This window comes from Lycorma delicatula, chromosome 8 (assembly GCF_047948215.1).
Source record: "Lycorma delicatula isolate Av1 chromosome 8, ASM4794821v1, whole genome shotgun sequence".
NCBI lineage: Eukaryota > Metazoa > Arthropoda > Insecta > Hemiptera > Fulgoridae > Lycorma > Lycorma delicatula.
The window spans coordinates 112,429,629-112,455,717 of NC_134462.1; the positions used below are offsets into that span (position 1 = coordinate 112,429,629).

General features: G+C 32.2%; 1 protein-coding gene across 1 annotated transcript; it reads left to right on the top strand.

Moving 5' to 3' along the window:
• The first annotated feature begins 526 nt into the window (after positions 1 to 526).
• LOC142329512 (calcium-binding mitochondrial carrier protein SCaMC-2-A-like) lies at positions 527 to 25,268 on the top strand. Its single transcript, XM_075374187.1, has 7 exons — positions 527 to 621; positions 4,775 to 4,924; positions 7,824 to 7,962; positions 10,665 to 10,952; positions 12,509 to 12,676; positions 15,881 to 16,028; positions 25,228 to 25,268. The coding sequence occupies exons 1-7, from the start codon at positions 527 to 529 to the stop codon at positions 25,266 to 25,268; spliced, it is 1,029 nt and encodes a 342-aa protein (XP_075230302.1).
• The last annotated feature ends 821 nt before the right edge of the window (positions 25,269 to 26,089 follow it).

Below are 26,089 nucleotides of genomic sequence, written 5' to 3' on the forward strand. Positions count from 1 at the left end.
ACTAAAGCGCGCGCTCATATGGTATTTCATTCGCACGGGTGAGGTAATACTAGCGGCCACTTTAAATATTGTTCATTTATTTAATTCTACAGCTCATCTGTGACGTTACAATATAGAAGACGACTGCAGCAGCTGCATGTCAATGCTGCACTAGTGCTCCTTGCGGTGAGAGGGGTACTAATGACACATTATATCCACTTTGCCGCTAATTTATTTAGAGCATTTTTTGGGGTGCGATTTTGCAAAATTTTCGTTTTTTTATTTTGTTTTAATAAATTTTATATTTTTGTTTTCCGAGTGATGATAACATAAAACTGTTTTTCACTCCCCCCCCCCAAAAAAAAAATATATCTGTAGCACACTTTACAGCACAAATAACAGAAAGTTTTTTTTAAGGATAAAAAACTTTACATCGGAAAAAAGCGTAACATACATGTGCTCTTCAAATAAAGAGATATACGATAAAATTGAAGACCTGGAAGTAACAATAAGAAAACGAGTAAAATCCTATGGTCACATGGTCGAAATGAACCGATTAAGACTAAGCAAACGAATTATAAGTAAACTTCGAAACCACAAATCTCAAGGTGGCTTTAAACAGACGAAAGAAGAGCTCAAAAGGTTAGATATGAAAATCATTGTCTACCGAAAAACATATAGAAAGAAAATTTTTGAATTAAAGGTTCCTGTAGGTGAAAAGAAAATATTCAGAGGAGAAGAATGGACTCAAGAAGGAACGGAATGGAATGGAATGCAAAAGTGGCGTTAGTTTCACAAATTCTCCCTTCGAATCGTAGAGCCTGGACAGTATCTCTTGCTGCTGTATGATTCTGTTAATCGGGCGTGTTTAAGGGTTTATTTTAACGACGGGTCTAAGTTTCAAGTTTTATTATATTTTATGGACGGATTTATGATTAGCGTTCCATATCCGTTTGGACCAGCGTTCTCAAACCCATTTCTGTGTCCGGGGGGGGGGAGGCTAGGCTTTTAAAACCTGTGCCCCCGACGTAATTCCCCTTAAACCGTCCGTTGAAGTCCTTTCGGTGCTAGCGCTTCATAGGCTAGCAGGAATACACCACAAAGGGGCCCTAATTTTGGAGGCAGCAATGAATGCGTCCCCTTTTCCGGAGGGAGTCGCAATTGCTGGTTTAATTAATTGTAAGTATTAAGATATTTTAAGATATGGATAAGAAGTTCTTCATCTACTTCTTCTGTGGCTGCCCTTCACGCTGCTTCTCTGCTGGGCTCTTTCTCCGGACTCCAGTCCGTGACGTCGTGTCGCGTAGTGGGTTTTCTTTTTCTTCTTCATCAGATGACCTTTTCGTTCTTCTTTGGCCTACACTTTCCGAGACTCGGCAGTAATCGAAATTACATACCAATAACCTTGATGTTCCCGTGGCCCTGAAGTGCTGAACGGGGGAAAGTGCAGGTTTCTTCTTTCTTCGTTCTTCAATGCTGTCGCTGGCTGCTGGGCTGGTAACTGCTGGGCTCGTTCCCTCTTCTTCGTTCTTGAAAGGAAAGGAAAAAGGGGAACTTGCAATCGGGGTAAAACATGATTCGCGATCGCGGTTTGGGAGCGGCGATCGCCTTTTGTCGAAGAAATAAGAGCGGATTACTCAAACACATCAAATAATTAATCTTACAGACACACGTGTGTTCGGGAAGGGTTTGGGGGGACCGCGTGGCCGCAGTGAAGAAACCAGTGATTGTGTTGGCTGTGATATCTGGAACATAAGAAATCACACACAAGCACAAAAAAAAGAAAAAAAAAGGAAAGTTTATTATTATTTTATTTTGTGATGGTTAGGATAGTGAAAAGGAAAGGGATTTGTCCTCCTTCTGGTGGGCGCCATACATATATATTTCGGAAATAAATATATATAATTTTCAGCTATTTTATATATATATATATATAATGGGGGGCACATCTCTCACGCGAAAAAAACAAAAAAAAACGCGCATTCCCGACGCCAAACGGCGTTTGTTCGACTCCTTACTTTTGTCGGCATTGTGGCAAGGCTCCAATTTTTTTCAGAATTGTCGGTACGGTAGTTGTCCATCTGAGAAAAAAAATGTTCACTCGCGATTCCGGAAACTTTTCTAACGCGTTATTCCGGTTATAGCTCACGCGATACAGAGGCCCCTAAGCCTGGTTTGTCAATCCTTGACTCCCGCCCCGCACCGCATCCTCACGGTGGTTCATCCAATACGGCGTGAGGCCGCTTCCTTACACCTTGAGGAGTTGGGTCTTGCTGGCAGATGTCCCGAAAATGACTATGTTCGGACATGGCCGCTCTCCCGAACAGCCTGCGCCACCCCCACTTCGGACACGGTGTGAAATCTCGCGTCGCATCGGAGAGTGGCGTTTCTGACGAACCACGGAGTTCCAAATATCGTCCGCAACGGTACATTTTGGACGGCCTCAATCTTCTTTTGAAGCGTGGAGCTCGGACTGAAGAAGGAAGAGCTAAACAGCTCGAAAGAATGAAGAACTAGTGGAAGAAAAAGAAAGAAACTACATGAAATTACTACTGAATAAATTTGTTATTGAAATTTACTACTGATAGATTTTATAAATATTAAATTGCATACATAAAAAAAAATAATTTATAATGAAAGATAATAACTTTTGCTTGTCTTATTTTTGAAGCCATTTATTTTAAGGGAAAACTTCTTAGATGATTACTGTGTAAACATTAAAAACTAAAAATGCCCACAACAACGTTTTAATACATGTATTTTTTTAAAACAAAATTATAAATTAATAACGTATTTTGAAAATAGAAATGTAGTGTCTTACCTTTTTTGATATCAGTATCATTTTATTAAAAACAGTTTTATTTATATACAGAAGGTTTTGTTTTTTGAGTGGAAGAAATTATATCTGCGAGACTTTTACCGTACGGTTTACAATTTCATTGTAATTTTCTTGGATATCACTGCATTTTGTAAGATTATTCTTTTATTTTATTTTTTTTATGAATTACTGATTGTTATCTTATGGATTTATTCTTAAAGTTTATTGCCTTTCTAGAACAAAAATATACATTTTTTGAACTTCTCGGCCAATTTTTCTTTTATTCGTAGTCATATTCACTTCATACCATATTTTTTCTTTTTTAATAAAACCTTCACGAACCGAAGATCTGTGATATACTCGTAATAATGCACTTATTACTTTGTAAATGTAACCCTCGAATTTGATCGTACCCATGGACACACATTTATATTATTATTAAATAAACTTTTTTTTTTATTTCTCCATCGATTAGTTCAAATAGTTCTAATTGTAGAATAAAAATCTTACTGATCGAATTTATTTCTGTTTTATGAAACAAATCTTTGTTGCTATATTTGCAACACTTTCCTACTGTTCGTGGTTTTTGTGTTTTTTTAGCAACTACAATCTCTCGTGAACTAATACTTTTATTTTTTTTAATGAAGTGATGGGAATTGAAAAAATTGTTTCAGTACTTTCATTTACAAGAGGTTATCTCTAAAGTATTTTTTATTTATTTATCTCTCTCTTTTTTTTGTTTAGCCTCCGGAACCACAGTAAATTACTTCAGAGGATGAAATGTATGAATATGAATGATGTGTGTAGTCTTGTACATTCTCAGGTCGACCATTCCTGAGAAGTACAGTTAATTGAAACCCAACCACCAAAGAATATCGGTATCCACAATCTAGTATTCAAATACATATAAAACCTTTACTAGGATTTGAACCTTAGAACTCTCGACTTCGAAATCAGCTGATTTGCGATGATGAGTTAACCACTGGACCAGCCCGGTGGGCTAGGCTTAGTATCTCAGGAGAGAGAGAGAACTTTTATTGAACTTGTTTCTGCCTTATTGTGGGGAAGAGGGCTTCTATTTTAATTAAAACTCAACGGAGAGTGCTGCTACACAGCCATGAGAATTGCAGTTTGATAATTTTTCTGCTCAATTTTAACAATACCAACTAAGCTGTTAGTCAGCTAGTTGTGATCTTTATGTCCTGAAACCAGATGTTTTTTCTATAAAAAATATATCTATTGCTGTAAAGAGTAAAAATTTGTATTGAACACTGAAATAGTGTTTAGTGTTCTCCAGCTAATTGAGGTGGCAGTTATTTTATATTTTTATTGTAATTATCCAAAACTTTTATTAAAGAGATGTAAATAAAAATCTTATCACAGGGTTTTTTTTTAATAACCCTATTAAATGTGGTAAGCATTTTATGACAGTTCCTGCTCTTTAACTCTTGATTTCCTCTTCTGCATTAATAATAGTTTTAAAATATTTATATGACCATACATCAACACTCTGTTATCACCTTGCCTGACTCTCACAATAAGTTAGTGGTTATAAGATACCCCGTCCTTTGTATGAAAAATAACAAGTTCATTTATTTTCTATTAATACAATTTTTCTTTCTTTTTTATCATATAATTTTTTAAAAATCTTTTATTTATAAACTGAAGTGGAAAACTGACATTAATAACGGTCAAAGCAAATTGCCACTAACTGTTGTTAGTGAAACAAGTACCTGCTAACAAATATCAGGAGTTTAAAGTAAAATTTACCCAGTGTGAAATTTATAAAATAAATTTATTTTTATTACATAAATTTCTGGAGTGTTTTATTTAATATTATTGTTAGATCAAAATTATCATTATGTATTTTCCATTGGGACTCTCAGTAGACTTAAGAATAAATCTATAAATTAATACTATTATTAAAATTATTTACTTTATTACATTTTATTTGTTTATTAGGATGATTTTTTTCAGACTATGTTCAAATCTGCTGGCAGAAGTTGTAGATAAACTGGGATTTGCTTCAGCTAAAGCACAAGGCATATTGAAATCTGTTACTAGCGCTGAACGTTTAAGAAATTCAGAACACATAGTATACTCATTTGCTGAACCAGAAGAAAATAAGTTAGTATCGCTCATACTGATATGAAAACTTCACCCAAGTGAACCCAATTCACTTAGCTCTTACTCCAGATGAGTTACCCATCATTAAATCTCTGTTGTTAACAAATGGGTTGTTTCACATGTCATATGGCAATTGGAACCATCCTGCTGAAACCATATGTCACATCGAAAACTATGCCATCCAAATACGGTCACAGAAAGTCCAATATCAACTCATGATAACATTCATCAATGACAACTACAGTGTTTCCAGCCTCATTTTTAAAATATAACAGGCAGTCATTCCACCAGTATGAAATTGTCACTCATTGGGCATGCTTAAGGTTATTTTTGGGTATGCTTGGGTCATTCTTTGAATGACCCAAGGATTTTCTTTCTTTACTCCTAGTGTGACAGTTCTGCTTGTTGGCATATCCACTAAGGTGGAAATGTAGCCAAAGATGATTTTTTTTTTAGCAAGATTGGCATCCACTTTCTGATTTTCAAGCACCCAGTTCATGAATGCCTGGAATTTCAAACGATTATCTGGCTTCAATGGATGCAGATGCAGATCTTTTATTGGATTAAGCTTTTTGAAATGTCCAATTACGATGACCAGTGGTGCACTGAGGTTTCATTAGATTCTGTCACACTTAACATTTACAGCAGTAATGTTTTCAGTTGACACCATTCCGAGGGGTAGTAAAGTTCTCTCTTCGTACAATATCAATTAAATGCTGGTTATTACTAAAAGATGACCAATCATGGTGTGCCAATGTTTCAGAGTACAATAGTATAGCAGTACTGTGCAGACTGATCATCCAAGCTTGCTGTCACATGGCGGCTACTATAAAAATCTAATATAATAACTAAGAAATATTAAAATCAAATAAGAATAACCGGTCAAAGTAAATATCATTCGTAATTTTTTTTTTTTAATCTTACGATCAATAATAGTTTGTTAAATGGTTTTGTATTTTAATAATTATATTAAGGAAAGTTCTGCAGAAATATTAGATGACCTTTTTTATAAAATCGGCAGGTATAAATTATGTAGTATGACATAATATTATAATTATTATACATTTATTATTATTTATATTATTTATTATACATAGTTTTTATACAAAAGCTGAAGAAGTTATTTATAACTCAAGAAAAATTAAAAAAGCTCTACTAAAGAAGGTAGTATATAATCCCAGAGAGCACTGCGGAGATCCATTGATGATCGTGTCGTACAGAAAATTTTACATATGTGAAATCGATCCAGAAATTTAGAAAAAAGGTGCAGAGTGAGTGGGCTAATTCTAGTAGGCACTGTTGAACTATAACATGATAATTGGTGTATTTTACATGGGTAATTTTGCCGACAAATTCAGAAGTTTATTGTGAAAACCGAAAAAACTAAAGAGGTCCAAAACAAAGATGTAGTAGGATTCTCACAACGGTGTTATTTTGCATGACAGTGCACAGCCCCCACTGGACAGTTTTTACTAAAAATTAACTTAAACAGCCAATTAAGAGATCTTCGGCTGTCCTCCTACAACCCTTGGTCTAATACTCAAGGTAGTGAAAATACCCTTCTGTTAGCGCCAAGTTATATTTTTATCATACGGATGAGGAGAATAACAGTCAGTTCCTCTAGCAGCAGAATTTTTTTAAGAGTTAGTTTATTAAAAACCCGGCGTCACGATATGAGCAGTGCTGAACGTAGGTGGTGACCATGTGGAGAATTATTCTGAAGTAGATAAATTACTCATATGTTTAATAATATCTTTTCTTTATTATTTTTTCTCCAGGAAATCAGAAATCAATTTTCCAACAGCCCGTTATATTTTATTTACATTATATATTATATTATTATTTTATTTTGCTGTTAAATTAAAAGTTAATATTACATTTTATTAATTAGATTTAATACATTTTTTTTATTTTAATAATGGTTCTTCATTTTTACTTTACCCGCGGGTATAGAAAGGAAAGTATGGTAATCGGTCCAATTTGGGCATATGGGGTTTTCATCGGATCTTTACGTTTCTACACCTAATGAACTCTGGAAAAACCGGATTTAAATTTTCCAGATGTTCGTAAGTACGTGTGTATGTTCGGTGTTAGGTGTCGCATCCTAAATCATCTTATATCTCCCGAACTACGCGACCGATTTTGACCAAACTTGGGCATATTACTTCTTTTTTATAAGGCATTGATGCCGATGAAGTTTTAGTTTAAAAGGTTCACTTAGTGAGACTGTAAAGCAAGGTCACCCTCAGCATCTCGAGATTTCGCCTAATTATGGTCTTATTTTTCTTAGTACATTTGTTAACGATTAAAAAATAACAATATTTCAACAAAAAAAATTTGCAAAATCGCACCCCCCGCCCCATAAAATGCTCTAAATAAACTAGCGGTAAAGTGGGTATAGTGTGTCATTTGTTCCCCCGTCTCACCACAACAAGTGCTAGTGTAGCACTGACGTGCAGGTGCTACAGTCGTCTTCTATGTTGTAACGTCACAGATGAGCGGTAGAATTAAATAAACAAATAATACTTAAGTGTAAAAAAGTATTTAAAGTGGCCGCTAGTACCGCCACACCCGCGCGAATGAAGTACGATTTGAGCGCCCGCTTTAGTTAGAATATTTGATCTTTTTTCCCGGGCGAATAGAATTATTGAATTAGATAAACAAAAAATATTATACTTAAATAAAATGATAAGTATCTTAAATTGTGTAAGCCGGGCATCAGAAAAAAGCCGCGTGGCGGGAAAGTCCTCTCAACTGTTTGTCAGATTTTTAAAATAACTGTTCCCATGGAAACGTAAAACGTTTGCTTATAAAGTTAATGTAATACGTCTTCGTCTGACACATACACCTAAACATAAACATTTTACATTAAATCATTTTTTTATTTTGTAATTCTGAGAATGGAGTCTGAAATTATTATCTTTAATACTGATATAAAAACGGGTCGGTGGTGGAGATATCTGGTTGCAGGTGGAGCTGGAGGTGCTGTATCCCTTACTTGCACAGCACCTTTGGAGCGAATTAAAATTTATTTACAAGTAAGATTTTTTACATTTATTTTATTTATTTAGTTCTGCAGTGGATTTTTTAATTGCTTTTTGTATAATAGAAAACTTTTCATGTCTTTTTTAAAATAATAAACATGAAAATGAATCTTAATATTACAAATGCCTGACTGCAGTATTTATCATGAATAAAACTTCAGTTTTTGTTATGTTTCAGAACTGGAGTTTTATTTTTCAGGATTTTTTTCTATAAATAATTAGGAAAGTATGATTCTCTTCTAACTGATAACAGTGATAGACAAAAAACATTTTATGTTTCTCTAAGTGTGATACCATTTGCGGACATAACAGTTTTGTAAACACAATTTTTCTATCACCTTAGTTTTAAATAAATTGCGCTTTAAAAAAACATTAAGGGAAAATATAGTTAAAATCTGTAAAATTAATAATTTTGCATGGCCATGCCTGTGTTAGAATGATTTCGCTGATGCTTTTCTTTTATAAATAGCCTCAGGTACATCCCGAATTAATGTCAAACAGTAATCGGCTAGCATGTTAGTATTCCATTTCCCTTTATAGCGGCTTTCCATCACCGAAATATCTTGGTGGAAACGTTCACCGTGTTCGTCAGTTACGTCTCCGAAGTTTTCCGGGAAAAAATCTAGGTGTGAGTGTAGAAAATGTATTTTCAAAGACATATTACATCCCATAGCTCTGTATGAAGTAATTTATTAACAATATCGTGGTAATTGTCGGATTTTTGTTTGCCGAGAAACGTTTTGTAAACTTTTTTAAATGAAGCCCAAGCCTGCACTTTCTACATTATTTAACATCGAGTTAAATACATCAACTTTTAACAACTCTCTTATTTGAGGACCAACAAATATTCCCTCTTTAATGTTTACTTCACTAAGTTCGGAAATTTCTGCCTGATGTGCATAAATCCGGGATTCTCCTTCTTAATTGCGTTTACAAAAGTTTTCATTAGTCCTAGCTTAGTCTGTGAGGTACAGACCTGATTGCAGATTACAATGAAGGTTATCTTACAGTATGTTTAGATTTTTTAGAAGTTCTCCAGACACACTTGTTAAACAAATGTAACAATCAGTTACATGATTCTTTGGTTCACGCCAAACCATAGGTACATATCATAAATATGTGACTATTATATGATTTAATTCTTTGTCTAGTATTGTTTATTTACAGCTTACAAATTATGTTAACAAAGTTAAACAATAAAAAATGAGCTAACAAAATACAATATAGGAGGTAAAAAAGCTTGAAAAATGAAAAAAATCCCTTAATTAAAATTAAAAAATTCTTCAAAAATGGTGGGTAATAATAAGATTCTGAGTTCACATTTGTTTTCAGTATGAAAATACAAATTAAATCATGTCGCATGTCAGGAAACAAAAATTATGTTAATCAGTGTAATCATTGGTCTTCACAATGGACTCATAACTAGTTTATCAAATATAAGTGCATGCTTGTGTACAGTTTACATTCACCAAATTATTTGGTTTTGTATGGATTGAAAACTAAGAAGGATTGATTGAAAATATTCCACGAATGATTTTATTTTTTAGACTGTTTTAATAACATTTTACAGTTTAACTTTTAAATAATTATTTAATTCAATTAATTTTTATTCCTTTTAACTGCAAGAACTTGCCAAAGTTCTTAGTGAACGTGCCACTAAAAGGGAATCTTCAATCCTTTTAAGAGATTTTTTCCTGAATTTTCGTACCAAGATCTTTATTCCACAAATTCAAAAATAATTAATATTAAGTAATTCAATAATTAATTAATTTAATAATTAGATAAATAGAAATAAATATTTAAAAATATTTTAATATTTAAATAATTAAATGAAAAATTCAGAAGTAGGTCTTAAAAAAATAGTCTGTAGTAATAGAGTGAGAATAATATTCCTGGACGTGAAATCTAAGAAAGAAAAACTGTAAAATTGTTCAATAAACATACTGTACTAACTATAACCATAAAAACTGATCTGAATAAATAATAAAAACTGAATAATATTCCTGGACGTGAAATCTAAGAAAGAAAAACTGTAAAATTGTTCAATAAACATACTGTACTAACTATAACCATAAAAACTGATCGATCTGGAATGGATTTATTTAGAGTAATATAAATATTTTTTCTTGTAAAATAAATAATTACTGTGTGAGACTTATATTTAATATGTTTGAAGAGTGAGAAAAATTTTAATCTCAATTTCAAGTGTATGTAATAACGCAATCCCAATTTTCATGGATAATTAAAGTAGGCATCACATAAGTTGTGCAAATGAAAAGATGAGTAATTTTAAGATGATTTGTTTATAGAATTAGGAAATGGATAGTAAATGTGGAACAGATTACTAACTACTGAATTGTGGGATCAATAAATATAATATCCTATTAAGATAAATAGCACTACATTAATCAGCTCATGGAACGTGGTCAAAATCATTTTAGTTGTAGTTTCAAGTTGGTCATGTTTAACTAATTTCATTCCTCCATAAATTACACATTTTAAATAGTAATTTATTTTGCTATCCTTATGAATTTACTCTTTGTACTACTGCTTAAATTATTTGTCTGATTTTAAAAAACTATTGTTGACTGATTATTTTTTCTTTTTTGTATGTATGAATGTGTATATTATTTTACATTAAAGTTTGCGTGATATGTAATTTAGTATGATTAAGAAGTTGTTTTCCTTGTTTTTAGGTTCATGGAAAAGATTCTAAAAATATGAGTACATTAGATGTTTGCAAACAAATGACAAAAGAAGGTGGTATCAGAAGCCTTTGGCGTGGCAATGGTGTTAATGTCCTTAGAGTAGCTCCTGACTCAGCAGTCAGATTTACGACATATGAAAAAGCTAAACGATTTATTGTCAAAAAATATAATGCTGAACCTAATGATGAATCTTTCACCCATATTAGTATGGGTGAAAGATTTATCGCTGGCTCTATTGCCGGTGCAGTTAGTCAATCCATGACCTTTCCATTAGATGTAAGTTTACTTATTATGATATAACTGAATACATTTAAAAATAGAAATGATAATAATAATATTGAGTCGGTTATGTGAAAGGCCAAGTGAAGTAAAGGATGGGTGTTAGTCCTGGACTCAACCCTTTACGGGGATTATTTACTTAAGAATAAGATGATTCAGTCAAAAAATAACATTCACTCATACTAGTAAAATTTCTTATTTTTTGTTAATATTATTTATTATAATAAGGTTAATTTACTTATTGGATTGATGTGAGGAGTAACAGAAGTGTGCAGAGGTAAGCATTGATTTCTTTATTATAAAAAAAAATCTTAAAATAGTATCAAAAATAAATAAAAATTTATATAAAAATAAATGAATTATAAATTAAAAAACACAATAGTAAAAAATATATTTCATTTTTAAATTTTTGCTTATGAAGTCAGAAGTCCAGAAAGCTGTCTGAAAGGCTGTCTGAAATGCAGATCTGTTTTTTTGAACTTGTTTGTGTGTAACTTTCTTGAATTTTGCATGAAAATACTTTAAAAGACATCAAGCATTGAATTAAAAAAATGAAATGTGTGTTTGTTTGTGTGTGTATATATAGTTTTTTTCTAAAGGCATGTAGGAAAAACTTGCAATGAGACAGACTACCAGAAGGGAATTTTTTTCTTACAAAATGAAACAAAAGAATTATAAAAATTTGCCAAGTTATGGAAAGTTCCATATTTATGGAAAAACATAACTATATAGATTGAATTGAAAACCTTCTCTTTTTTAAGGTAGAAAATATTTATTTCATTTTGAAAATTTATTAAAAATGAGTGTGAAAAAAATCTGAATATGCTTTCTTAAAACTGTTTTCCTCAGTACAATATTATGTATATTTTTACTTTTTTTGAAGAAATAACAAAAATATTCTAGGTACACTATTTTAAAGATTAAAAATAAAGATTCTATTTAAACTAATTTATTTTATGGAAATTTTAATAAACTAATAACTGAGTCTAATTTCTGTTTTATACTGGCAAACATTATGTTTAATTTAAACAAAAATGAGTTAAAGTATAGTTGATGTATAATAAAAAAAAAACCAATGTATTTTCACAGACAGTTCTCAGACAGTGTCATCAACTGAACTGTGAACCTGCAACATTTAAGAAAGCTCTTAATTTTAGGCTGTTACTACTGGTTAGCCTTGTGGAATTATCACTGGTATTGTCTGAAATTATTAATAAAAAGACATTACTTTATGTACGTGTTGAAGAATTTTTCTATTTGATTCTCCATACATTATACATTTAAGAATATTTTATTTTTTTTTGTAATCTAATAAATGATTCAGAATATTTAAAATGAGAACAGGTTATACAGCGAGAAGGAATTGATAATTACATTATGATTTTTTACATTCTTTTACTGATTCCTAAGCATTTAACAAATAATGTGTGATGTATAATGGCTACCAACTTTATATAGTAACTGAGATTAATATTTGTACCTTCGAAGTTATCATTTATAAAATTATTAGCAAATGATTGAATTTGTTTTAAATTTTAAATTGTTGTTTTTAGGTACTGAAGACTCAATTAGCTTTGGGTAAAACCAATCAATACCGAGGAATAATTGATGCTGCAAAAAAGATATACTTAAATAAAGGTATTAGGGGTTTTTATCAAGGATATGCTCCAAGCATGGTTGGTATTGTACCATACTCAGGAATAAATCTCACTGTATATGAGGTAATTTTTTTGAGTTTATATATGTTTAATATAGGTTTATTTAAGTTTACTTAAATAACTAGTAGTTCTCATTTACAACATTGACTTATGATTTTTTTTTACGCTTAAGGGATATATTAATTTTAAAAGATACTGTCAAGAAACTGGTTTAGAATAGAGTAAATTTTATATCAGTTGTTAAGTGGGATACAGATTTATCACTTGTTGCTTAGAGTGCATCTAAACAGTGCATGTATTCTAACCAAAACGCATGTTGTGGTCGATCGGTTACACATTCCTTGTACAAGGAATCTATCGCTATGGAAATAATCAGTGTTGGGCAGTTGCCAAAAGAAGTTGTCTGATATCAGGGCACAAGAGGTGGATTTCCTTATGACTTCTGGTGTTCTATATTTTAAGTTTTCCTTGTATATGTTATGCAAAATTCCATGGTACGAGTATGTTTAAACTAATACATTATATAGTCACCCATAGCCAAGATTGGAAAATATCAATTTTTTGAATATGTTTGACTGTGAATTTTATGGAATTTTTAATCCCTGATGAGGGGAACACTTTTCATCTTCTTTAGTTACAACTAATTAATATACATGCTGTACACGCACACACACACACACACACACACACACACACACACACACACACACACACACACACACACACACACACACACACACACACACACACACACACACACACACACACACACACACACACACACACACACACACACACATATATATATATATATATATATATATATATATATATGTATATTAATTAGCATGTATATTAATTAGTTGTAACTAATAGAAATAAATAGAGAGAGAGAGAGATAGGGAGAGAGAGAGAGAGAGATAGATAGAGCGATATAGAGAGAGATATAGAGATAGATATAGACTTTTTTTGACTTCAAATCCTGGTAAGAAAGACATTTTTAAAATATTGTTACATGTTCACAGTTCGACAAGGATATTAAGATGTATTGAACTATAAACTGTCACTTTGCTAGTCCTCAGCATATTTATATCATTGTACCTAGGGACTCACCTGCAGTACCAGTACTTGACACCCACCCTTTTGTTTTGTCAAGCATAATAATTTCCATTGTTAGCACCTTCTACGCTTTTCTACATAGAAGAGGATGTCATTTCTTCTAGATTTTTCTTTCTTCATTTTCTCCCTCTTTCATCTTTCTGAAAGCTTCTCTACCTGTTACAATATGCTTGACTGTGCAGGTAATTAATTAATCCTTTATTTTTAAAAGGGTTAGATGATTGTTATGGTCAAGCAACCTTTTGTAATGTTTTCTGATTCTGAAAGTGATAAATTTTTTACTTCCATCTTGGTTAATTCGTTTCTTTATGACCCCATATTAATCATAGTTAATAAAATTTAGTTTGCGTTCTTTTTTATTTATCTTGTTCAAATTTTTGGGAAAATTTATACAAAAATTATATCAGTAATACAGCCTGTGATACAGAATTTTGTTAGATAAGGCTTTCAGGCAAAAAAAAACCAAGCAATGATGATTGTCTAGAAAAAAGGTGTATCAAGAGTATAACTTGAGGTATGGTGCAAAGTGGTTATCTGCTGACTTAAATCTAATGATTGACATTATTTTTTTGGTAGAATAAGACTTAAAACTGTACTGTGTGTTATTTTGTTTCTGAAATTGTTTTTGTATTTAGAAATTCTATGGAAACTATACATTTTATCATATAAGTATGAAGCAATTATTGATAGTGTCCAAATTTTTTTATTTAAAAGGACAAGCATGGTTGAATGAAGTTTCTAAAAACAATTTTTCTTTTATACATATGTTAAATCGCTTTCAGAATAAAGTTCCATCATCAGGAGCTTAAAAATTTTATATTATAATCTTAATAAAACTAAAACTTCGTCTTGTAAATTTGTTTATGTAATGTATTAACAGTGGTCAAGTCGACATATGTTTAAAATTATGTCGACTTAACGTCCTGTTATTATGAATGTCTTCGCCATTCGTGGTGGAGGCATTCATAATTTTTAACATACAACGACCACTGTTATATTATGTTACAAAAACAAATTTATATGATGGAATTTTAGTTTTATTAAGATTATAACAAAAATTTTTAAGTTCCTGATGATGGAATTTTATTTTGAAAGCGCTTGAACATATATATAAAATAAATGTTGGTAAGTGGGTTCTTTAATTATTAATTAAAAAATAATGTACTTAAAATATAAATATATAATAACTGTTTACTACAAAAATATGCAAGTACAAGAATGCTTGTGCACTTTTCATTCACATTTTCTGTTCTGTTTATGTATATGCTTAATGATATTTTTTGTTGACAGTAGCTTGACAGAATAGCTAGTTGACAATTGTAACAGTACATTGAAGCTGGTGTGATGCAATAGAAGTTGTTAGTACTAATTGCCATAAAGAAATTTTCCTTAGACACAACAAATTAGTACTTGGATACTTGATGGCATCTGGGTAATGTTCCAATATGTCCTTCAAATAATTACTGTGACTACAGCATATTCTCCTTCATTTTGTACATCATAATAATCTCTCATAAGAGATCGGATCAGACAGTTAAGCTAGCATGTGAAATTAATATCTTAATTAATATGGCCAAAATTGGCAAACATTTTAAATTCTTTAAGTCTCCTATACTTTTGCCTGTTTTTTATCCAGTTATTAAAAATTTAGTAATATTTATTTGTTTGTTTTTCTAATTTGCTGCAACTCTTATTTTTTGTGTTTATAAATTCTACATATCTTGGGAAATATAGTAATTACGTCTGATTTAGTTTCTGAAAAATACAAGAAGAGATTATTTATCATTGAGGTTGTCAGGTATTTAAGTTTATGAAAGTGGCTTAGTTATGTGTAATTACAACCAGATGATTTCGTAACATCTGTACAAAAAGTAGTAGAATTCTTGAAAATTAAATAATACGAAGTAAGAACAAAATGTCATCGGCTGATTCCACGTTTAATAAACTGTTTATAATACATCGCTTAAGTTAACACTGGTTTATAATTTATTATGGTTGGCATTTATTAATGGCTAATGACTGACACGATCAGTTGATACATGTTAAATCAGTCCATTGACATAGATCAATCATAGATTAGTCAACTACTTTATTTGTGAGTTTATTATTTATTAAGTTATATTATTATTTTCATTTTTTTTGTTATAGACATTAAAAAATAGCTACCTAGATAGTTATAGTGATGAAAATTCAAGCACTTTGCTTCTGCTTGGCTGTGGGGCTGTAGCTACCACTTGTGCTGTAACTTTTTGCTACCCGTTAGCCTTGCTGCGAACTAAAATGCAAGCACATCAAGGTAACTAAAATAGTAGGAGGCTCGGCTAATAAATTTTACACACTCGTGTGCTACATGGAGAAAAAAGGTATTATCAAATTCGTTGTTGCAGTACATGAAAGTTAAATTCCCCCCTACAAACTTGCGATAATGCGTTGAAATCCGTTTCCGGGTTTGTTTTCAGTAGCAGTTAAAATGGAGTCGAGTACGGCCAATATATCAACACTGTTAAAACAGCGCACAGTGATCGACATTTTAGGTAGCGTTTTAGTGATCGACTTAAGCGGTTAACGGTAGTGAAAACTTTTGACAGTATTGTGAATAGGTGGAATGAAATTTCGCGAATGTGAAGCTGGTAAAGCGACAATTAGGAACGCACTTCGGAGCGGATGATCAGTTTGCGTGACTGACGAGAAATGTCGAAAGGAGGTGGACGATTTGCTTCAAAGTGACCGGTGAATCGCCGGCACATCTAAAGAACGAGTAGGCCATATTATCGAGGAGTTGGGTTACCGTAAAAATTTGTGCACGATGGGTACCGTGCAAACACTCTTGATGGCTCTCCGTAATCTGAAGCTGAAGTTGACCCTTATTCCGCATCCGCCATACTCGCCTTATTGGGCTCCGTGTCACTTCCACTTCTTCCCTCATCTCAAGGTAATCACTACACCACCGAGGATGAGGTGAAGGAAGCTGTGGCCACTTGGATACGAGAAAGACCGCCAGAATTTTTCAGTGACTGAATGCAAAAACTTGTCTGTCACACGTTGGCAAAAGTGTATCAGTGTAAATGGTGATTATACTGAAAAATAAGTATTGCATTTTGTAGCTAAGGTATTATATTTTTATTCGTTTTTTATTTCATTCCAATATCTCTTTCATTCCCATGCTACGCATATATGTCAAAATGTATCAGTCGAGCCTCGTATATAAGTAAAAATAAATATAAAGTAATGAAGAAAAAACTTCGCAATGAGCTGTGTAGACAATGATCCATAAACCCATCCGTTCTGAATGTCTTTGTGAAGTAAATGAATTCTAAGCGTTTTAGTGTTTTATATGTATTTGTAATTATTTTCACAAATTTTTGCTGGACATACAGTACTATGCTCATACTTTGATATATATCTAATTTATTATTATTATTATTAAAAATAATAAAATGACAAAAGGAATTTTTTTAAGACAAACTGAACAAAATTTATATTATAAAATTTTTTACTAGCAACAAAAGTATTTTTGTAATTCACAAATTATTTATGACTAAAATAGAAATAGAACTCGGTGAAATTTTTAATTTCATAGGCATATAATTTACTGAAGGTAAGACCTCTACAGAAAGGTATCTTCTCAGACATTCATTCAGAAGGTTCTGGCTTGAAATCCTACGTAAATATCGTGTCTGGGCGATTATAATGACGTTTTGTTGTGCGCCTAGGAATAAAAATATGATGAGGTTTGGCATTTTTCAAATACAAAATTCCCATTCATTTACCATTTCTTTTCACTAACTTTGAGCTGGTCTGATGAAATTTCATATATTTTGTTGATATTGATAATTTTAAAACCTTTTTTAATTATTTTATTTTACGTATATACTCGTTACATAAGCGTGGGATAAAAACACCTTTGGACTTTGAGTATTTAATTTTTGCAGAATATAAATAATATATAAACATAAAAATAGATAAAAAATAAATAAAAATAAATAATTAATATAATATATTAAAAAAATAATATAAAGTATGTAAATAATATATAAGGCTTTCAGGTTGGGTTAACCAAATCTGAAAAAACCTCTTAGAGCAGTTAAATCTCAAAAATTGAAACTGTACTAAAATTTCCATCACTTATTTGGAGTTTGACTACTTTTAAAACTATTCAGTTTTGGTTACATATCAACCATCATAAAATGGTCAATTTTCATTGGCTTTGTGTCAAATTGTAAAAAAAAAAAAAAAAAAAAAAAAAAAAAAAAAAAAAAAACATTTAGTTAGAAACTGTTTTAAGTCATTTTTTCATTAATTGTTGAATTGAGGGCAGAAAGTAAATAACTAAATTACATGTAAAGTTTTTTTTTTTTTTTTTTTGTCTTCAGTCATTTGACTGGTTTGATGCAGCTCTCCAAGATTCCCTATCTAGTGCTAGTCGTTTCATTTCAGTATACCCTCTACATCCTACATCCCCAACAATTTGTTTTACATACTCCAAACGTGGCCTGCCTACACAATTTTTCCCTTCTACCTGTCCTTCCAATATTAAAGCGACTATTCCAGGATGCCTTAGTATGTGGCCTATAAGTCTGTTTCTTCTTTTAACTATATTTTTCCAAATGCTACTTTCTTCATCTATTTGCCGCAATACCTCTTCATTTGTCACTTTATCCACCCATCTGATTTTTAACATTCTCCTATAGCACCACATTTCAAAAGCTTCCAATCTTTTCTTCTCAGATACTCCGATTGTCCAGGTTTCACTTCCATATAAAGCGACACTCCAAACATACACTTTCAAAAATCTTTTCCTGACATTTAAATTCATTTTTGATGTAAACAAATTATATTTCTTACTGAAGGCTCGTTTAGCTTGTGCTATTCGGCATTTTATATCGCTCCTGCTTCGTCCATCTTTAGTAATTTTACTTCCCAAATAACAAAATTCTTCTACCTCCATAATCTTTTCTCCTCCTATTTTCACATTCAGTGGTCCATCTTTGTTATTTCTACTACATTTCATTACTTTTGTTTTGTTCTTGTTTATTTTCATGCAATAGTTTTTGCGTAGGACTTCATCTATGCCGTTCATTGTTTCTTCTAAATCCTTTTTACTCTCGGCTAGAATTACTATATCATCAGCAAATCGTAGCATCTTTATCTTTTCACCTTGTACTGTTACTCCGAATCTAAATTGTTCTTTAACATCATTAACTGCTAGTTCCATGTAAAGATTAAAAAGTAACGGCGATAGGGAACATCCTTGTCGGACTCCCTTTCTTATTAGGGCTTCTTTCTTATGTTCTTCAATTGTTATTGTTGCTGTTTGGTTCCTGTACATGTTAGCAATTGTTCTTCTATCTCTGTATTTGAACCCTAATTTTTTTAAAATGCTGAACATTTTATTCCAGTCTACGTTATCGAAAGCCTTTTCTAGGTCTATAAACGCCAAGTATGTTGGTTTGTTTTTCTTTAATCTTCCTTCTACTATTAATCTGAGGCCTAAAATTGCTTCCCTTGTCCCTATACTTTTCCTGAAACCAAATTGGTCTTCTCCTAACACTTCTTCCACTCTCCTCTCAATTCTTCTGTATAAAATTCTAGTTAAGATTTTTGATGCATGACTAGTTAAACTAATTGTTCTGTATTCTTCACATTTATCTGCCCCTGCTTTCTTTGGTATCATAACTATAACACTTTTTTTGAAGTCTGATGGAAATTCCCCATTTTCATAAATATTACACACCAGTTTGTATAATCTATCAATCGCTTCCTCACCTGCACTGCGCAGTAATTCTACAGGTATTCCGTCTATTCCAGGAGCCTTTCTGCCATTTAAATCTTTTAATGCTCTCTTAAATTCAGATCTCAGTATTGTTTCTCCCATTTCATACTCCTCAACTTCCTCTTCTTCCTCTATAACACCATTTTCTAATTCATTTCCTCCGTATAACTCTTCAATATATTCCACCCATCTATCGACTTTACCTTTCGTATTATATATTGGTGTACCATCTTTGTTTAACACATTATTACATTTTAATTTATGTACCCCAAAATTTTCCTTAACTTTCCTGTATGCTCCGTCTATTTTACCAATGTTCATTTCTCTTTCCACTTCTGAACACTTTTCTTTAATCCACTCTTCTTTCGCCAGTTTGCACTTCCTGTTTATAGCATTTCTTAATTGCCGATAGTTCCTTTTACTTTCTTCATCACTAGCATTCTTATATTTTCTACGTTCATCCATCAGCTGCAATATATCGTCTGAAACCCAAGGTTTTCTACCAGTTCTCTTTATTCCGCCTAAGTTTGCTTCTGCTGATTTAAGAATTTCCTTTTTAACATTCTCCCATTCTTCTTCTACATTTTCTACCTTATCTTTTTTACTCAGACCTCTTGTGATGTCCTCCTCAAAAATCTTCTTTACCTCCTCTTCCTCAAGCTTCTCTAAATTCCACCGATTCATCTGACACCTTTTCTTCAGGTTTTTAAACCCCAATCTACATTTCATTATCACCAAATTATGGTCGCTATCAATGTCTGCTCCAGGGTAAGTTTTGCAGTCAACGAGTTGATTTCTAAATCTTTGCTTAACCATGATATAATCTATCTGATACCTTGCAGTATCGCCTGGCTTTTTCCAAGTGTATATTCTTCTATTATGATTTTTAAATTGGGTGTTGGCAATTACTAAATTATACTTCGTGCAAAACTCTATAAGTCGGTCCCCTCTTTCATTCCTTTTGCCCAGCCCGTATTCACCCACTATATTTCCTTCCTTGCCTTTTCCAATGCTTGCATTCCAATCTCCAACTATTATTAAATTTTCATCTCCTTTTACGTGTTTAATTGCTTCATCAATCTCTTCGTATACACACTCTACCTCATCATCATCATGGGCGCTTGTAGGCATATAAACGTTAACAATCGTTGTCGGTTTAGGTTTTGATTTTATCCTTATTACAATGATTCTATCGCTATGCGTTTTGAAATACTCCACTCTCCTCCCTATCTTCTTGTTCATCACGAAACCTACTCCTGCCTGCCCATTATTTGACGCTGAGTTAATTACTCTAAAATCACCTGACCAAAAGTCGCCTTCCTCTTCCCACCGAACCTCACTAATTCCTACTATATCCACATTCACCCTATCCATTTCCCTTTTTAAATTTTCTAGCCTACCAACCTTTTTTAAGCTTCTAACATTCCACGCTCCGACTCGTAGAATGTTATTTTTTAATTTTCTGGTGACCCCTTCCTTAGTAGTCCCCACCCGGAGATCCGAACGGGGGACTATTTTACCTCCGGAATATTTTACCAAGGAAGGCGCCTCCATTATTGTTATGTGAAAATGCAGAGCCACATTTTCTTGGAAAAAAAAAGCAGCTGTAGTTTTCCATTGCTTTCAGCTGCGCAGTACTCAGAGGACTGAGTGATGTTGATACGGCCGTTTAAGTCGTCCTGACTCACGCCCCTAACAACTACTGAAAGAGCTGCTGCCCTCTTTCAGGAATCATTCCTTAGTCTGGCTCTCAACAGATACCTCTCCGATATGGTTGCACCTTCGGTCCAGCTACTCTGTATCCCTGAGCACTCAAGCCCCCTCACCAACGGCAAGGTCTCATGATTCATAGAGGAGGACATGTAAAGTGTGTACTTGAATTTAGTAGTTCATGAAGAGCTTTTTTATACTATTAGTAATTTTGTAAAAAAAATTAGTAATTCCTTAAGTTTTTTATTGTTAATATAATTTTTTTGTTTTGTCAGAGAGCAGCAAGGCCAAAACGATGGTGACAATCAGAAATATAATTGTAAATCAAGGATATATTGGCTTTTATGATGGATTAGCAGTAAACTTACTTAAAGTAATACCAACCGTCAGCATCAGTTATGTAATTTATGAAAATAGCTTAAAAGCCTTAGGTGTAAAAATGTTATGATGGTGTAAAAATTCCAGAGTATGTGTCAGATGTCAGCGATGTCACGGGAAAGTAATAGTGTCAAAAAAGGATACAGGTCAAGAGTCAAGCATATTAAAAGGTCAAGGCCGGGCCGGCGCTATATTTTGCGGAACACTGTGCAAAATAATGAAGCTGAGCATTCTCTCATGTGAAAGGTACTTAGAAAAATTACGCATTGAATTTTTCCAAAATTTTAAAATCAATAAATTACAGAATGATAAAATTTAAATGATATTTAATCTAACTCTCTTATTAATAAAGTTGTTTATAACAAAGTCATAATTGATTTTCTTAGCGATTTTATATTCGATGGAAATTATAGCCAGTGACGATAGAAGTTCTTGAGTCGTGGAGATCCGCAAGAAGTTTTTTATCGGTTTCAATTTTGAAAATAATCTCTGTGACAGGTTTAATTAATAAAATTTTGTAACCAATTGTTACGTTCAGGTAAATATCCATTAATTTATTTGCAATTTTGTAATCCAGTATATTAGGAGGAGGCATGTACGAGGTGTGTGAGGAAAGTAATGAGACTGACTTTTTACTTAACAAAGTTTTTATTTTTTCAAACAACAATATTATCCCCTTCAAAGTAGTTCCCTTGTGCAGCTATACACCGGCGGAGTCGTTGTTCCCACTCCTGGTAGCAACGCTGGAAGGCTTCAACTGATCGATCACAGACTTTGAATGTTCTCCAGAGTTCCAAAATGACGTCCTTTTAAGACATGTTTCAATTTCGGGAAAAGGAAAAAGTCACAAGGACTCAAATCAGGTGAAGAAGGGGTTGAGAAACCATAGGAATGCGTTTTGAGGTCAAAAATTCCCTGCTGAAAATGGCAGTGTGACACGGGGCATTGTCGTGATGAAACATCCACTTGTCTGCAATGTCTGGTCTCACATGAATCTCTCTTTTCCTGAGCCTTTGTAAAACAACTTTGTAAAACATTTGGTTGACAGTTTGTCCTGGACGAACAAATAAATCCTTTATGCACGATACTCCTACTGTCAAAAAAGGAAATCGGCATGGTTTTTATCTTTGATTTTCTCATTCGACATTTTTTCGGTCGAGGAGATGACGGAGTTTACCACTCTTGGCTTTACCGCTTTGTTTCAGGATCGTACTCAAATATCCAGGATTTATCACCTGTGATCACACGATTGAAGAATTCTTGGTCGTTGTCAATCCTCTCGAGAAGATCAACGCTAACGTTTCTTCGATTGTCCTTCTGTTCCGTTGTGAGGTTTTTCAGCACCAGTTTCGCATTTCCAAATCGTCTGTCAAAATTGTATGTACGGTAAAAGTGTTTAAATTTAACTGTTCACTCATCATCATTGTTAAACGACGGTCTGATTTCACAAGAACCTAACACGCTCAACGTTTTCGTCAAATTTTGAAGTTGAAGGTCTTCCTGAGCGAGGTTGATTTTCAACGTGTTCTCGGCTTTCCAAAAATGATTTGTGCTTGGATAACTTGTACTCTTGATAAGCTATGTTCCGCTTAGGCCTGTTTCAACCTTTCAAAGGTCACACTCGCGGATTCCCCAAGTTAACAAAAAACTTGATTGCACAACGTCGCAAAATGGAGCACATGCACCATTTTCGTAACACACGACAAAAACACAACTTCACTGATGGCGCTGTAAAAATAATGTGTTGGCTGAACGAAGTTGAAACTCGTACTGAGCATGTGGAAGGGATGAGCAAACCGGTCTACCACAGACCGGTAGACACAGCGTTCCCAGATCGCTCGCAGTGTTAAAAATTTCATTACTTTTCTCACACACTTCGTACCTTGGGACAATATGTCGTAATATAAATAATTCGTTATAAAGATCTGCTTCATCGATATCAGTATTTAATTTTGAATAAACTGATTTGTAGCAACCCCTTAATTTTTCTGTCAGTTCGCGTAAAATTTTTGTGTTATAAAAAAAAACCATACGGTTTTTGAGTTCTTCATATAATTCGAAGCGTTTTTTTTTTTTTTAATGGATTGTAAAGCTGTTTTGATAATAACATAAAAGAAATGTATTTTAAAATTGTCCCTCTTGTCACTCACGTCTGATTCGTCAGGAGTTTTATAATAAAATAAAAAATCGTTTGCGACGGGCACGCTATTAGAAAAGATTTTTTAAATCCTGAATTCTAAACGTTTCAAACAAGTTAATAATTTAATATGTTTTGTTGCTACATCTATAGGTATTTTATCATTTTGCAATATTTTACTTACGATGCTTATTTTGGACAAAAGTTCAAACCAAGTAACTAGACTCAGTATAAATTCAGATAAATCTATCAGTGAATAAATAGAATCGATTTCTAATTTAATACTCTTATCTGATACAACTGTAGGTAATTCTTTCAGGTAATTTAGAAATTCCTGTATTTGGAAATCTAAAACTCTTTTTAACAGATCCTAATTTCTATTCCCATCTTGTATCACGCAGTGGCTATAACCGCTTAACGAATCGCTTCAGTACATTCCAGCGTGCCGTTGAGACAGCGAATAAGGTTATATGTTTTTTGGATGAAGTTAAAAAAAATTGATTGCCATAAGTGACGATTTTCCGACGTCGCCCAATATTGAATTCAAATTACGCCAAGCGCAAGAAGTACAAAATGCCTTTTCATTTTCATTTAAAATGTAAGCGCGAGAACACCTTTCATATACGTCATTATCATAACCTTGCCCTCGACAGTCTGATAATTTATATATATTGCATTTAAAAGCGATTTAATTTTTTCATAAATGCCTTTATCAGTAGTATCGTTAATCGTTAAGAATGTTAAAAAATATTCCCCAATTTCAATACTCCTTCAAATTCATACAAGAATCTAAAAATGCCGATATTTGTGCTTGATGATTAACATCGGTCAAGAATAATAGAATAATATTTAGCTTGTAATATCATATTTGCAATATTGAATAATTTGATGTTTGTATAACTTGTCTACTGAAATGAAAAAATGATTTCACGATCAAGAGTAATTAAAAAAGTAATTTTTGAATATCAAATCATATATTAAAGTTAAACATTAAATGCAAAAAGATTATCAATAATGTAAAATTGTAAAGAGGAAAATTCATTTAAAAGATCATTAAAGAAATTTTCACCTGGTACACTTCAATTAATTGATGAATTCCTTTGTAATATGGTATTACATTATATAGATAATAAATGTGTACAATATTATATTTGAGAATAATATATAAATGAGAACTGTTTTTTCTGATTTTTTCTCACCTTCTTTGAAGAATCAAGGCATTTCTTCACTAAAGAAAAAAAAAAGTCAAAATTTTCCAAAACCTAAAAAAGCAATGTAGAGCAATTAGAAAATCGTGTAGTACAGAAGATCTAAAAGAACTCACAAAATCAAAAATCCGTATAATACAAATATATTAAATATCCCAGAACCCAATTATTTCTGCCCAAACTTACTTTGTCATCATAAAATGGAAATTTGATGCATTGCGATGTGATAAACAAACTTCCATTTCACTATTATTAAATAAACTTTTTATGATATTCTGTTTTGTTACAGCTGTGAAAAAGGATTCAAAAGAGAAATGCCCAATGGGATGACAAGTTTATGAATGCTTTAAGAACGGTGCCAAGGTATTTGTTTAATGATAATTTTTATTTATAAAAAGTTTTACGTAGATTTAAAATTTATAAGATTATAAACATATAAAGATTTTTTTAAAGTTCAAAAAAAAAAATTGTTAACATTCACAAGAACTACTTCTCTAAACAAAACATTTATTCCAGTTATTTAAAAATTTAACCTCTAAAATTGTAAAATGCAAAAGTAGAAATACCATATTGCATTTCTATCTTTTTGTATCAGAAGAACTATTAACAGTGGAAAGCTATGTTTATTTCAATAATTTTTTTTTAATTTTAGCAAGGTAATTGAAAAATGTACCTGTCTCCTTCAGCAAAGTAAAACCACTCTAATCGAATACCACAATAAGTATCTTAAATTCTTCATTTAACTACTCATTCTTTTATAAAAAGTTAATTTTAAAATTCACTATAATTATTTTGTCTGTAAAAATATTGCAAAAAATTAGCAAACTAGACCATGGATTTCTTAACATAAAAGTTAAAACAACTTTAAGAAACGTTCTGCTGAATTTGAAACTACAGTGTTTAGAAAGTAATTATGTACCTGATAGATCAGACAATCAATGGATTTCATTTTGCGCTTGATATTTTCATTCAGAAGCATAAGGAATAGCCTAATAATGAAACAATAAAAAATAAAATTTAAAGTGTATTCATATCATTCAAAGAGATAAAAAAAAGTGAAAATGCAATTTAGTAATCGTATATTCCATTCTGTTCATAAAGTCCGCTAACATTCAAGAATTTTTTCATAATACAGTCATTAATTATTTTTC

Excerpts from the sequence above, each read along its gene's own strand:
- LOC142329512 (XM_075374187.1), top strand. The coding sequence starts at position 527 with ATGAACCGATTAAGACTAAGCAAACGAATTATAAGTAAACTTCGAAAC. Across the intron at positions 7,963-10,664 it reads GAATTAAAATTTATTTACAA|GTTCATGGAAAAGATTCTAA; the intron begins GTAAGATTTTTT and ends CCTTGTTTTTAG. Across the intron at positions 10,953-12,508 it reads CCATGACCTTTCCATTAGAT|GTACTGAAGACTCAATTAGC; the intron begins GTAAGTTTACTT and ends TGTTGTTTTTAG.